The 14688-nt window shown below is 46.6% G+C and overlaps 1 protein-coding gene across 2 annotated transcripts in view; it reads right to left on the reverse strand.

Annotated features, from left to right (window-relative positions):
• The window catches only part of ube2g1b (ubiquitin-conjugating enzyme E2G 1b (UBC7 homolog, yeast)), a 31599-nt gene that overhangs the window by 14689 nt on the left and 2222 nt on the right, over window positions 1-14688 (reverse strand). For both annotated transcript variants that reach the window (XM_041203462.1, XM_041203463.1), the window contains one exon: window positions 13427-13529. In XM_041203462.1, the coding sequence (XP_041059396.1) occupies window positions 13427-13529 (103 nt within the window). The remainder of the gene's footprint in view (window positions 1-13426; window positions 13530-14688) is intronic.

Here is a 14688-nt window from a genome sequence, read left to right on the forward strand (position 1 = left end):
GTATGTTGAAGAACCAACTAGGGTTTGGGCTGTTTAGATTTAGTTTGCGTAATGGGAAAGGGCTCATTAATAACATTGCTGTAAAGGAGACTTTGGGAAATAGTGATTGTAATATGATAGAATTTTACATCAAGTTTGGAAGTATTAATAGTTTATTCTGAAACCAGGGTCTTAAATTTGAACAAAGAAAACTATGAAAGTGTGAGGGGCAAGTTGGCTATAGTGGATTGGGTAAATACACTAAAGAATTGATGTTAGACAGGCAATGACTGGTATTTATAAAGTATTATATGGTCTACAACAAATATACATTCACCTTTCCTGTTGGGTTTTTGTGTCTTAAAGGAATCAATTGTTACTAACAAAAGAAGTCAAAGATTGCACTAGATCAATGAAAGAGCTTATAAGATTGCCAGAAGAAGTGGTAAATCCGAGGATTGAGAGCAATTTAGAATCCAGCAAAGGAGGACCAAGGAACTAATAAAGGGGAAAGAAAATATGAATGCAAGCTAGCAAGAAACATAAAGGCGGACTGTAAAAGGAGGTCAGTGAAAAAGAAAAGATTAACAAGGACAAATGTGGGTCCAATACAGATGGAGATGGGAGAATTTATAATGGAGAATAGGGAAATGGCAGAGAAATAATTACTTTGTGTCTGTCTTCATGGGGGAAGATGCAGAAAACCTCCCAGCAATACTAGGGGCTTGTGGAAATAAGGAACAGAAAGAAATTAGTATTAATAAAGAGTTAGTACTAGAAAAAATAATTGGATTGAAAGTTGATAAATCCTCTCGACCTGATGAATCTACATCCCAGTGTTGAAGAAGGTGTCTATAGAGATAATGGATGCATTGTGGTTATCTTTCAAAATTCTATAGATTCTGGAAAGATTCCTGCAGACTGGAAAGTAGCAAATGTATCCCCATTATTTAAGAATGGAGAGAGAGAGAAAATGGAGAACTGCAGACCTCTTAGTTTGATAACAGTAGTAGGGAAAATGTTAGAATCTAATACAAAGGATGTGATAACCAGACACTGGGAAAATAATGATATGAATGGCAGAGTCAACATGGATTTATGAAAGAGAAATCATGTTTGATAAACCTGCCTGAGTTTTTTGAGGAACAATAGAAAAAGGGAACCAGTGGATGTGGTGTATTTAGATTTTCAGAAGGCTTTTGATAAGGTTCTTCACAGGTCAGTAAACAAAATTAAAGCACATGAGATTGGGGGTAACATACTGGTATATATTGAGAATTGGTGAACAGACAGAAAATAGAGTAGGAATGAACAGGTCATTCGCAGGTTGCAGGCTGTGACTAGTGGGGTACCACAAGGATCAGGTGCTACGTCCACAGCTGCACATAATCTATATAAATGATTTAGTTATGGGGACCAATTGTGATGTTTCCAAATTTTCTGATGATAAAGCTAGGTGGGAATGTAAGTTTTGAGGAAGATGCAAGCAAGTTCCAAGGGGACTTGGTCAGGTTAAGTGAATGGGCGAGCACATGGCAGATGGAATATAATGTGAAGAAGTGTGAAATTGTTCACTTTGATAGAAAAAAACCCCAAAAAGACAGAGTATTTCTAAAATGATGAGAAGTTGGGAAGTGTTGATGTCCAAAGGGACCTGGCTGTCCTTGTTCATGAGTCACTTAAACTCGCATGCAGGTGCAGCAAGCAATTAGGGACGCAAATGATATGTTGGCCTTCGTTGCAAGGAGATTTGAGTATGGGTCGAAAGATGTCTTGCTGCAATTGTATAGAGTCTTGGTGAGAGCACACCAGGAGTACATCTACAGTTTTAGTCTCATTATCTAAGGAAGGATATACTTGCCATTGAGGAAGTGCAACGGAGGTTCACCAGACTAATCCCTGGGATGGCGGGATTGTCTTAAGAGGAGACATTGTGGAAACTGGGCCTGTATTCTCTAGGGCAGGCTTGTCCAACCATTTCGCATTGGGGGGCCACATTTCAATTTTCCCACGCTCATGGGGCCGATGAGCAAATTTCGGAAAGATAAGGTTTGGCACAACATTAAACAGGTATTTGAAAAAAATAAGCTGACTCATGAAAAGAAACAACTTGCTGAACAAATGATATATCAAAACAATAAATTGATAATTTTAAAAAACGAGTAATAACTAATTAGAACCATTAGAATGTGATTGGGTGAGAGCATGTGCGTCGAGTTCACTCCCAGTCTCAGGGTGCTCATTCACTTACCCTCACCCACCGTGAAAGTGGGTGAGAATGCGTGGGGGTGAGGGTGAACGAGAACCCTGAGACTGGAAATGACCAGACACATACTCTTGCTTCCCTCACACCACTATCACATCCCTTCATGTCCCTGCGTCTCCAACTCTTACACACACTCGCCCCTCTTGCTCACACACACGCACATTGACTCACCTCACACAAGCTCTCGCCCGCTTGCGCACACACTCGCTCCCTCACTCGCGCGCACTCGCCCCTTGCCCTCACTCGCGCGCGCACTCGCCCCTTGCCCTCACTCGCGCGCGCACTCGCCCCTTGCCCTCACTCGCGCGCGCACTCGCCCCTTGCCCTCACTCGCGCGCGCACTCGCCCCTTGCCCTCACTCGCGCGCGCACTCGCCCCTTGCCCTCACTCGCGCGCGCACTCGCCCCTTGCCCTCACTCGCGCGCGCACTCGCCCCTTGCCCTCACTCGCGCGCGCACTCGCCCCTTGCCCTCACTCGCGCGCGCACTCGCCCCTTGCCCTCACTCGCGCGCGCACTCGCCCCTTGCCCTCACTCGCGCGCGCACTCGCCCCTTGCCCTCACTCGCGCGCGCACTCGCCCCTTGCCCTCACTCGCGCGCACTCGCCCCTTGCCCTCACTCGCGCGCACTCGCCCCTTGCCCTCACTCGCGCGCACTCGCCCCTTGCCCTCACTCGCGCGCACTCGCCCCTTGCCCTCACTCGGGCGCACTCGCCCTTTGCCCTCACTCGGGCGCACCCGCCCCTTGCCCTCACTCGCGCGCACCCGCCCCTTGCCCGCACTCGCGCGCACCCGCCCCTTGCCCGCACTCGCGCGCACTCGCCCCTTGCCCGCACTCGCGTGCACTCACCCCTTGCCCGCACTCGCCCCTTGCCCTCACTCGCGCGCTCGCCCCTTGCCCTCACTCGGGCGCACGCGCCCCTTGCCCTCACTCGGGCGCACTCGCCCCTTGCCCTCACTCGGGCGCACTCGCCCCTTGCCCTCACTCGGGCGCACTCGCCCCTTGCCCTCACTCGGGCGCACTCGCCCCTTGCCCTCACTCGGGCGCACCCGCCCCTTGCCCTTACTCGCGCGCACTCGCCCCTTGCCCTTACTCGCGCGCACTCGCCCCTTGCCCTCACTCGGGCGCGCGCGCACTCGCCCCTTGCCCTCACTCGGGCGCGCGCGCACTCGCCCCTTGCCCTCACTCGGGCGCGCGCGCACTCGCCCCTTGCCCTCGCTCGGGCACAGCCGCCCCTTGCCCTCACTCGCGCGCACTCGCCCCTTGCCCTCACTCGCGCGCACTCGCCCCTTGCCCTCACTCGGGCGCACTCGCCCTTTGCCCTCACTCGGGCGCACTCGCCCTTTGCCCTCACTCGGGCGCACTCGCCCTTTGCCCTCACTCGGGCGCACCCGCCCCTTGCCCTCACTCGGGCGCACCCGCCCCTTGCCCTCACTCGCGCGCACCCGCCCCTTGCCCGCACTCGCGTGCACTCGCCCCTTGCCCGCACTCGCGTGCACTCGCCCCTTGCCCGCACTCGCATGCACTCACCCCTTGCCCGCACTCGCCCCTTGCCCTCACTCGCGCGCTCGCCCCTTGCCCTCACTCGGGCGCACGCGCCCCTTGCCCTCACTCGGGCGCACTCGCCCCTTGCCCTCACTCGGGCGCACTCGCCCCTTGCCCTCACTCGGGCGCACCCGCCCCTTGCCCTTACTCGCGCGCACTTGCCCCTTGCCCTTACTCGCGCGCACTCGCCCCTTGCCCTCACTCGCGCGCACTCGCCCCTTGCCCTCACTCGGGCGCGCGCGCACTCGCCCCTTGCCCTCACTCGGGCGCGCGCGCACTCGCCCCTTGCCCTCACTCGGGCACAGCCGCCCCTTGCCCTCACTCGGGCACAGCCGCCCCTTGCCCTCACTCGCGTGCACTCGCCCCTTGCCCTCACTCGCGTGCACTCGCCCCTTGCCCGCACTCGCCCCTTGCCCGCACTCGCCCCTTGCCCTCACTTGCGCGCACTCACCCCTTGCCCTCACTTGCGCGCGCACGCGCCCCTTGCCCTCACTCGCGCACACGCGCCCCTTGCCCTCACTCGCGCACACGCGCCCCTTGCCCTCACTCGCGCACACGCGCCCCTTGCCCTCACTCGCGCACACGCGCCCCTTGCCCTTACTCGTGTGCATGCGCCCCTTGCCCTCACTCGCGCGCACTCGCCCCTTGCCCTCACTCGCGTGCACCCGCCCCTTGCCCTCACTCGGGCACAGCCGCCCCTTGCCCTCACTCGCGTGCACTCGCCCCTTGCCCTCACTCGCGTGCACTCGCCCCTTGCCCGCACTCGCCCCTTGCCCGCACTCGCCCCTTGCCCTCACTTGCGCGCACTCACCCCTTGCCCTCACTTGCGCGCGCACGCGCCCCTTGCCCTCACTCGCGCACACGCGCCCCTTGCCCTCACTCGCGCACACGCGCCCCTTGCCCTCACTCGCGCACACGCGCCCCTTGCCCTTACTCGTGTGCATGCGCCCCTTGCCCTCACTCGCGCGCACTCGCCCCTTGCCCTCACTCGCGTGCACTCGCCCCTTGCCCTCACTCGCGTGCACTCGCCCCTTGCCCTCACTCGCGCGCACTCGCCCCTTGCCTGCGCACTCGCCCCTTGCCCTCACTTGCGCGTGCGCGCACTCACCCCTTGCCCTCACTTGCGCACGCGCGCACTCGCCCCTTGCCCTCACTTGCGCGCACACACTCACCCCCTCGCTCGCGCACACACTCGCCCCCTCACTCGCGCGCGCACACACTCGCCCCCTCACTCACGCACATAGCCCGCACATGCACACAAAATCAATATTATATGACCTGTCAGTCTATACTTAGATGGGTAATAACAGATCAGTCAAGTATCTGGATTAGATATTTACATTAAAAATGATATTAGTAATCCATATGGATGGGTGTTCAATGCTCCCGCTTTGCAAAGACATTATTGCTGTAACAATCAATCTTAGTTGAAAATCCACCTATTGCATTGTTCAGGGACATTGTGTGTAAATCACCCACCCACTTGTTCCCTCACTCACCCTCCCACCCACCCACCCACCCCCTCACTCGCCCTCCCACCCATCCACCCCCTCACTCACCCTCCCGCCCCCCCACCCAACCACCCCTCACCCACCCTCACCCAGGCACCCCCTCACTCACCCCCAGGCACCCCCTCACTCGCCTTCACCCACCCCCTCACTCGCCATCACCTAGACACCCCCTCACACCCCAACCCAGACCCCCCTCACTCAGACACCCCCTCACTCACCCTCACCTACCCCCTCACTCGCCTTCACCCACCCCCTCACACAACCCCCCCTCCCTTACTCGCGAGAACCAGGGAAAGGCGGTAAGACCAGGGGAAAAGCATGGGGAGCAGAGGCCCCATGCACCCCAGTGTGTTTCTCTGTCTCCACATACTCACAGTTGCCAGTGTTCGCCACTGAGCCTATCAGTAGCAAATACGGGAGAGGAATCATGATTGGAGGAGCAGCCCCCTGAAGAAAACTTCAACCTTATTGACCTATCTCACCAGCATTTTGAACAATCGCTCCAGTGACCATGTAGAATGGCTATGTGGGCCACAAACCCACCCATGGGCCACAGGTTGGACAAGCCTGCTCTAGAATTTTAAAGAATGAGGGGTGATCTCATGGAAACTTAGAAAATTTTCTTGGGACATGACAGGGTAGATGCTAATAGGATGTTTTCCCTGGCTGGTGAATCTAGAACCAGAGGACACAGTCTCAGAATTAGTGGCAGGCCATTCAAGACTGAAATGAGGAGGAATTTCTTCACTTCTTCTTCTTCAAAGAGTGGTGAATCTTTGGAATTCTCTACCACAGAGGGCTAGGGAAGCTCAATCATTGAGCATGTTCAAGACAGAAATCGATAAATTTCTGGATACAAATGACATCAAGAGAATGGAGATAGTGCAGGTAAGTGGCATTGAGGTAGATGATCAGCCATGATATAACTGAATGGCAGAGCAGGCTCAATGGGGCTGAATGGCCTACTCCTGCTCCTATGTTCTACCATCTTGCTAAATGGGATAGATCTAGCAATGCAAAAATGGGCATCCATGAGGTGCTGTGGGTCATCAACAGCAGCTAAATTGTATTCAACCACAGCCTGTAATTTCATTGCCTGGCATATCCCCCCTGACTATACCATTACCATCAAGCCAGGGGATCAACCCTGATTCAATGAAGAGTGCAGGAGGGCATGCCAGGAGCAGCACCAGGCATACCTAAAATGAGGTGTCAACCTGATGAAGCTACAATATAGGACTACTTGCATGCCAAAAAATGGAAGCAGCATGCAATAGACAGAGCTAAGTCATCCACAACCAATGAGTCTCATCTAAGCCCAGCAGTCCAGCCACATCCTGTTGTGAATGGAGATGGACAATTAAACAAAGTCCCAAAGGAGAAGGCACCACAAATATCTCCATCTGCAAAGATGGGGCAACCCAGCACATCAATGCAAAAGACCTGACTAAAGCATTTGCAACCACCTTCAGCCAGAAGTGCTGAGTGGATGATCCGTCTCGACCTCCTTCTGAGGTTCCCGCATCACAGATGCTACTCTTCAGTCAATTCAATTCACTCCATCTGATATTAAGAAACGGCTGAAGGCATTGAATACTATAAAGACCATAGGCCCTGACAACATTCCGGCAATAGTGCTGAAGATTTGTGCTCCAGAGCTAGCTGCACTCCTAACCAAGCTGTTCCAGTGCAGCTAAAACACTGGCATCTATCCAGCAATATGGAAAATTGTCCAGGTATGTTATGTCCACAAAAAGCAGGACAAATTCAACCAGCCGATTACCACCACATCTACTCTTGATCATCAGCAAAGGGATGGAAGGGGTCAGACAGCGCTATCAAGCGGCATTTACTCAACAATAACCTGCTCACTGATCAGTTTTCATTCTGCCAGGGTAACTCAGCTCTTGACCTCATAACAGCTTTGGTCCAAATATGGTTCACTAATGTTCTTTAGGGAAGGAAATCTGCCATCCTTACCTGATCTGGCCTACACGCGACTCCAGACCCACAGCAATGTGGTTGACTCTTAAATGGCCTCCAAAATAGCCAAACAAATCACTGAGTCATATCAAACTGCTAAAAACAAGCCTATAGGGAATGAAACCGGACAGACCACCTGGCATTGATCTAGACACCGGAAAGGACAATGGCAAACTCAGCCCTGTCGACCCTGCAAAGTCCTCCTTACTAACATCTGCGGGCTTGTGCCAAAATTGGGAGAGCTGTCCCAGAGGCTAGTCAAGCAACAGCCTGACATAGTCATACTCATGGAATCATACCTTACAGACAATGTCCTAGACACCACCATCACCATCCCTGGGTAAGTCCAATTTGCAACAATCTTCAGCCAGAAGTGCCATGTAGATAATCCGTCTTGGCCTCCTCGTGAGGTCCCCAGCATCACAGGTACCAGTCTTCAGCCAATTCGATTCATTCCATGTGATATCAAGAAATAGCTGAAGGCACTGGATACTGCAAATGCTATGAGCCCTGACAATATTCTGACAATAGTACTGAGGACGTCAACTAGAACTAAAACAGGACAAATTCAACCCGGCCAATTACCACCCCATCAGTCTACTCCTGATCATCAGTGAAGTGATGGATGGGGATATCAAAAGTGTCATCAAGTGGCACTTGCTTAGCAATAACCTGCTCACTGATGCTCAGTTTGGGTTCCACCTGGGCCACTCAGCTCCTGACCTTGTTACAGCCTTGGTTCAAACATGGACAAAAAAGCTGAACTCGAGGTGAGGTGACAGTGACTGCCCTTGACATCAAGGCAGCATTTGACAGAGTGTGGCATCAAGGAGCCAATGGAATCAATGGGAATCAGGGGGAGAACTCTCAGCTGGTTGGAGTCATATTAGCACAAAGGAAGATGGTTGTGGTTGTTGGAGGTCAATCATCTCAATTCCAGACATCGCTTACAGGAGCTCCTCAGGCTTGAGTCCTAGGCCCAATCCTCTTTAGCTGCTTCATCAATGACCTTCCTTCCATCATAAGGTCAGACTTGGGGATGTTCGCTGATGATTGCACAACATTCAGCACCACTCACATTTCCTCAGATACTGAAGCAATCCATGTCCAACTGCAGCAAAACCTGGACAATATCTAGGCTTGGGCTCACAAGTGGCAGGTAACATTCATTACATATACATGCCAGGCAATGACCATCTCCAACAAGAGAGAATCTAACCCTCGCCCTTGACATTGAATGACATAACTGAATCCCCCGCTATCAACATCCTGGGGGTTACCATTGACCAGAAACTGAACTGGACTAGCCATATAAATACCTGTGGCTACAAGAGCAGGTCAGAAGCTAGGAATCCTGCAGTGGGTAACTCACTTCCTGACTCCCCAAAGCCTGTCCACCATCCACAAGGCACAAGTCATGGACTGTGACGGAATATTTGCCTGGATGAGTGCAGCTCCAACAACACTTAAGAAACGCAACATCATCTTGTGGATGCTAGATTGGCACTGCATCCACTACCTTAAGCATTCATTCCCTCCACCATCAAAATACAGTGGCAGCAGTATGTACCATTTACAAGATGCAGTACAGCAACTCACGAAGGCTCCTTCAACAGCACCTTCCAAATCTGCAACCTCTACCACCTAGGTCAAGTGCAGCAGGTGCATGCACCCTCCCTAACAGCACTACCTACACCACATGGACTGTAGCAGTCCAAGAAGATGGCTCACCACCACCTTCTCAACGGCAATTAGGGATGGGCAATAAACACTTGCCTTGCCAGTGATGGCCATATCCATGAAAGAAAATATCCATGAAAAAAATCATAATAATCTGCCTCACCAGGCAAAAAGTTTAAAACATATGGCTTTTAGATGTAAACATTGTCCTTGTAACCTAGTGCAAGTTTATTTTCCAGTGAACTTTGCAGTAAGCAAAACACAATAAGGCACCAAATAGAGAATATCCTGAGCAGCAAGAATAATTGTCATTGTTAATCAAGAAATTCTTCATGGCTACATTTTACCTATCAACAGATACCAACATCGGAGTGTAAAGATTCAACCTAAACATGCGTGTTGAGATTGTTTCAATAAAATACCAAAGCTCTGTACTTAAGGTTTATACAATCACTTGAAACCCTTTATTACGGAGAAGAGCTACTTCGCACCTGGTTATCAATTATTTATAGGTACACAGGCACGTTTTAAGGTCAATAGTGGGAGATAGAAAATCCATCAACACATTTAAAGGAATTATTTGTGTCAGAACCTACCAAATTTGAGCAAAGGCAGCATCTAGTATCTGAATGTACTAAACCATTCTATTAAAGGAGGGACTTTGAAACCCCTTCTAATAGTCATTTTGCTTTGTCATTCAATCATTTTTTTCCTTAATCATTACTGTTTAAATACCTTCTTTGCAGAAGCAGTGGAAGGAGAAGAGAATACTAGAAGTATACCTACAAAACTAAAATCTTGCCAATCTACAGATTTTTTAAAAATCAAAAACAACGCTTAAAAGTCTGCTATGGTTAGCAGTACACTAAAATAATTTCTACTGATGAAGATCTTGCATTCATATTGTGCCTTTCACATTCTCAGGATGTCCTAAAGCACTAAATAATTAGTTTAGAAAGGTAGACTCTGTTATGTAGGCTAAGTAAGACATATGTACTGCTAACAAGAGTGTCTCTCCCTTTTTCACCATTACTTGTTGCTTTATCAAGTTATTTCAATTCACCCTTGTTTCAAGTGATTTTATAGTAATAGACCAGTACTATTTCCCATGTATTTTTCCTTCTGAAAAAAATCTGGCCTGTTCTCGGTGCCTGGATTAACCATACTGCTCAATTCTACACTTTCTAAATATACAACTCCAACAGTGTCTCTCTCCTTTACCACCGTAAAGGCACTATGCAAGTTATTGTGCTTGTTTTTTTAGTAATGATTGCACACATCTGCAAGGAACATAGGGATGGAGAAGGCCAGTCAGCCCCTTGAACCTGTTCCACAATTTGCTCAGGGCTGATCTGTACCTCAAGTCATTTACCTGCTTAGAGCCTTGATACCTTTATCCAACAAAGATAAAACTATTGATATTCATATTGAAAATTTTAATTGATCCAACATCCATGGCCTTTTGGTGGAAAGTTCCAGATTTCCATTGTTCTTTGTGTGATAGTGCTTTCTGGTTTCACTCCAGAATAATGTAGCTCTAATTTTATGATTAGGCCACAATGATTAGTCAGACATGATCTACCCTTCACAAATTCACACTGATTCTCTTTGATCAGCTCATTCCTGTCTAACTACTCAGTTACTCCTGATAGATTCCAGTAACTTCTCCACAACTGATGGTAAACTCATAGGTCTACAGTTTCCTAGTTTTTTTCCTCCATCCATTCTTAGATACTGGATTGACATTTGCAATTGGCTAATCCATAGGCATAATTTCCAAAGTTAAAGCTGTGGAAAATTATGAGTAAACACATCTACAGTTTCTTCAGCTGTTTCTTTTAATATCCTGGAGGTGGAAACTATTTGGTTCTGGAGACCTGTCCATTTTAAGGCCCATTATTTTCTGCATTTAATTTTTTTAAAACTTTTATTAAATACAATAGGTTCCTTGATTTATATTTAGATTCCCTTGTACTGCTGCCATTCTGTCCACCACTTCTACTGTGAGTGCTGGTACAAAGAATTCAGTTAACAAGGTTGCCATTTCCATATTGTCTATTAGTTTCAACTGCATCTATATTTGATGGGACCACATTCCTCTTTACATACAAGCCTATGAATTAGGAGCAGGAGTAGGCACTTGGCTCCTTGAGCCTGCTCCACCATTTCATAAGATCATGGCTGATCTGATTGTAACCTCAACCCCACATTCCCACCTATCCCCTATAACCTTTCACCCCCTTGCTTATCAAGAATCCATCTATCTCTGCCTTAAAAATATTCAATGACTCTGCTTTCACCACCTTTTGAGGAAGAGCGTTCCAAAGACTCACGACCCTCAGAGAAAAAAATTCTCCTCAAATCTGTCTTAAATGGGCAACACCTTAATTTTAAATAGTGACCCCTAGTTCTAGATTCTTCCACAAGAAGAAACATCCTCTTCATATCCACCTTGTCAAGATCCCTCAGGATCCTATGTTTCAATCAAGTCACCTCTTGCTATTCTAAACTCCAGCAGATACAAGCCTAGCCTGTCTAACCTTTCCTCATAAGACAACCCACCCATTCCAGGTATTAGTCTAGTAAACCTTCTTTGAACTGCTTCCATTACATTTACATCCTTCCTTAAATAAGGAGGCCTACTGTACACAGTACTCCAGATGTGGTCTCACCACTGCTTTAGCACTCTTTCTCTTAATAAGTTCAGGAACTCTTTTATTGCTAGCTTTAATATCCTTCACAGGTATTTTTATTTTATATTTCATTACTTATATTGCATTCCTCTGTTGCTTCTAATAGATCTCCCAGTATGCTGGATTTCCATTTTCCATCAGATCTACGTGAACATTTTCTTTTAACTTAATACTATCTCATATGTCATTTGTTAGTCATGGTTGCTTAACTGCAAAAGTGAAGCCTTTACCTTTTAGGAGTATGCGCAAGTTGTGCATTGTAAAAAATACTTTGAATACTTCTGTTGCTTGTTTGTAGGTTTACCCATTAACAGTTCACTGTGATCACTTTGTTTCTTATCCCTTCGAACTCTGACTTACTTCAGTTTAAAATCTTAGTTTAGGATTCTCCCTCTCAAACCTAATAATAATAAATGCAACCATATTATGGTCACTATTCTTAAGATGTTCCCTTACCATCAGATTGCCAGCTAATTTTGGTTTGTTACCTATCACTAAATCTAATAAAGTGCTGCTTCCTTATTGGTTCTAAAAGGCATTGTTCCAGAAAACTATCCAGAATACACTCTAGAAATTTGTTCACTTTACTTGTTCCAAAAATTGAAAAACTGAAACCTCCACCTTGTTTTTTCTTAATACTTCCCCAATCTCCATATTTATACATCCTCTCACCATATCACGACTGTCAGGAGGTCTGTGGACAATTTCTGCCAAAGTTTTACATCCTTTGCTGTTCCATAGTTCTACCCATAATGCTTCCACTGCATGAATACCCTTACTGAAATCCTCTCTTTTAGCGGCTGTAACTGTGACTTTTACCAAAATGGTTATTGTTCTTTCTTTCTCAAATTCCCTGTCCCTTCTAAAGACCCTGTAGCCTGGAATATTTAGCCCCCAGTCTTGCCCAACAATAGCCAGATCTCTATAATGGGGACTTCACACCCATTAAGCTGAATTTGTGCTTCTAACTCATTTGTTTTATTTCTTATGCTATGTGAATTTGTGTACAGAACTCATACATAGGTAACTGTTCTCAACCCAATCTGTGTATTTCTCTCACTTATTCTTGTCACACTTTTTGTTACCAATGCTCTGTACATTGCTATGCATATATTATTTTCATCCCTCTTGGTTTACATTTAACAGCTATTTTGTTATTACTTACTGTAACTTTCTCTTTTCCTGGAATTTTGTGTTATCTTTTTTGGTACTTTTTGTTCTGACTTTTGCTCCTTCTTATTGTTAGGTTACTATTATTTCAAATGGGGCCGTCTGATTCTCTGCCTTCCATTTATTGGTACTATTTATCCTTTCTGCCATGCCTTGATCATAGCACACTTCAGGTACAACTCATCCCAGTCACACAGCTCCTTTGCATCCCAGTATTGATGTCAATATCCCATGAAATGGAACTCATCCCTCTCACACTGTTTTTCTGATCATGCATTTACTTTGCTGATCTGATTATCCCAATGCCAATAAGCACATCATTTGGATAGTTATTCACAGATTAGCACCCTCAACATTGTGCATTTTAATTTACTGTCAAACCTCTAATAGTCCCTTAGCAGAGCAATGTTTGTAATTATATTGACCTTCACAGGTGTTACTTCCAAAATTCTAGTAAGAAAAGTATGAAAGACGTTGTTATATTTAAATACAACTTTTGCATTTCACACATCATCAACTTGTCATTATTCTGAGAAAAAAAAATAGGTAGATAACAGCAGTTTCTCTTAGCACCAATAATTGTTAGCTTTAAGTACTTACAAAAGAGTATCTGGCGGGCCAATGATGACTACCTCCCATCTGTATATGTCATCATCATCTATTAGTCCAGCAGAAAATCCATCCACTGGATTCTTATTTAGTTCTTGAGGGGAAAAAGAACACAAACATGAAATGGTGTAACAGACACATCAATCCAGAAACCATGTTCCTGTATAATGACATAGGAGACAACAATGGTTCAGTTAAGTTGAGTCATTGGACCTGAGGGGGCAAAAACATATGAAGCAGATCTTTTTTCAACTCTGTTGAAAATCAAGCTCATTTCTATTTCTGGATGCTGATTTTGGTGGGCCAACTAATTAAAAAAAATAGTATTGAATAGTATCAAACTTCTCATTGGGTTAGAGGGGGAAGGACACTGATCTTCATCCAACATAATGAGATCTGGATAAAGATAGATGGTTCACAAGTTTTTGATTAGGAAGCACAACATTGCATGTCTCCAACAGATTCCGTTCATTTTTCAAAATGTTTCCTCTACAGTTTGAGGAGTTTCAAAAAATTGTTTGAAAATAGCAATTTTGAGGAAGGAGACTGCCTTAAATTGAAATTCAAAATACTTTTCTCTCCAAACAGAAAACAAAACTGATGAATCAAATCTCAGAATATTTTTACAAATTCACACCTGATGCAGTTATTTTTTTTTATACACAGAGGTCAATATATCACTGCTTTAACAATAAGTGCTACTTTGCACCCACAAAACCTATTTGGCTATCTGCAGCATTTGTTTTGCCATAAGTTTTTCACTTTGCCAGAGATGGAAATAAAATCGTTTCTATGCTGTTCTTCCTCAAATTTGACTAAGGACAGACTAAACATATTCTACATAATGCAAAGTATCCTAAGTAACAAAAAGTCCTGGCACTTAAATCTCAAACAAAATTTGGACAATCAGTGGGGGATGGAGCATGGTGATAATGCTGTTGGCCTAGTGATCCAGGTGCCTACAGTAATATTCTGAGGACATGAATTCAAATCCCATCACGACAGCTGAGGGAATTTAAATTCAATTAATTAATAAAGCTGGATTAAAAAGCTAGTCTGAATAATGATCATCAAACTACTGATTTGTAAAAAAATCCATCTGGTCCACTAATGTTCTTCAGGGACAGGAATATGCCATCCTGGCCTGGTCTGGCTTATTCGCAACTCTCAACTGCTCTCTTAAAATGGTTTAGCAAGCCATTCAGTGTTATAAAACTGCTGCAGAAAGGTAGAATAAGAGTAAAATCTGAAAA

The sequence above is a fragment of the Carcharodon carcharias genome, chromosome 13 (genome assembly GCF_017639515.1).
Source record: "Carcharodon carcharias isolate sCarCar2 chromosome 13, sCarCar2.pri, whole genome shotgun sequence".
Classification (NCBI taxonomy): domain Eukaryota; kingdom Metazoa; phylum Chordata; class Chondrichthyes; order Lamniformes; family Lamnidae; genus Carcharodon; species Carcharodon carcharias.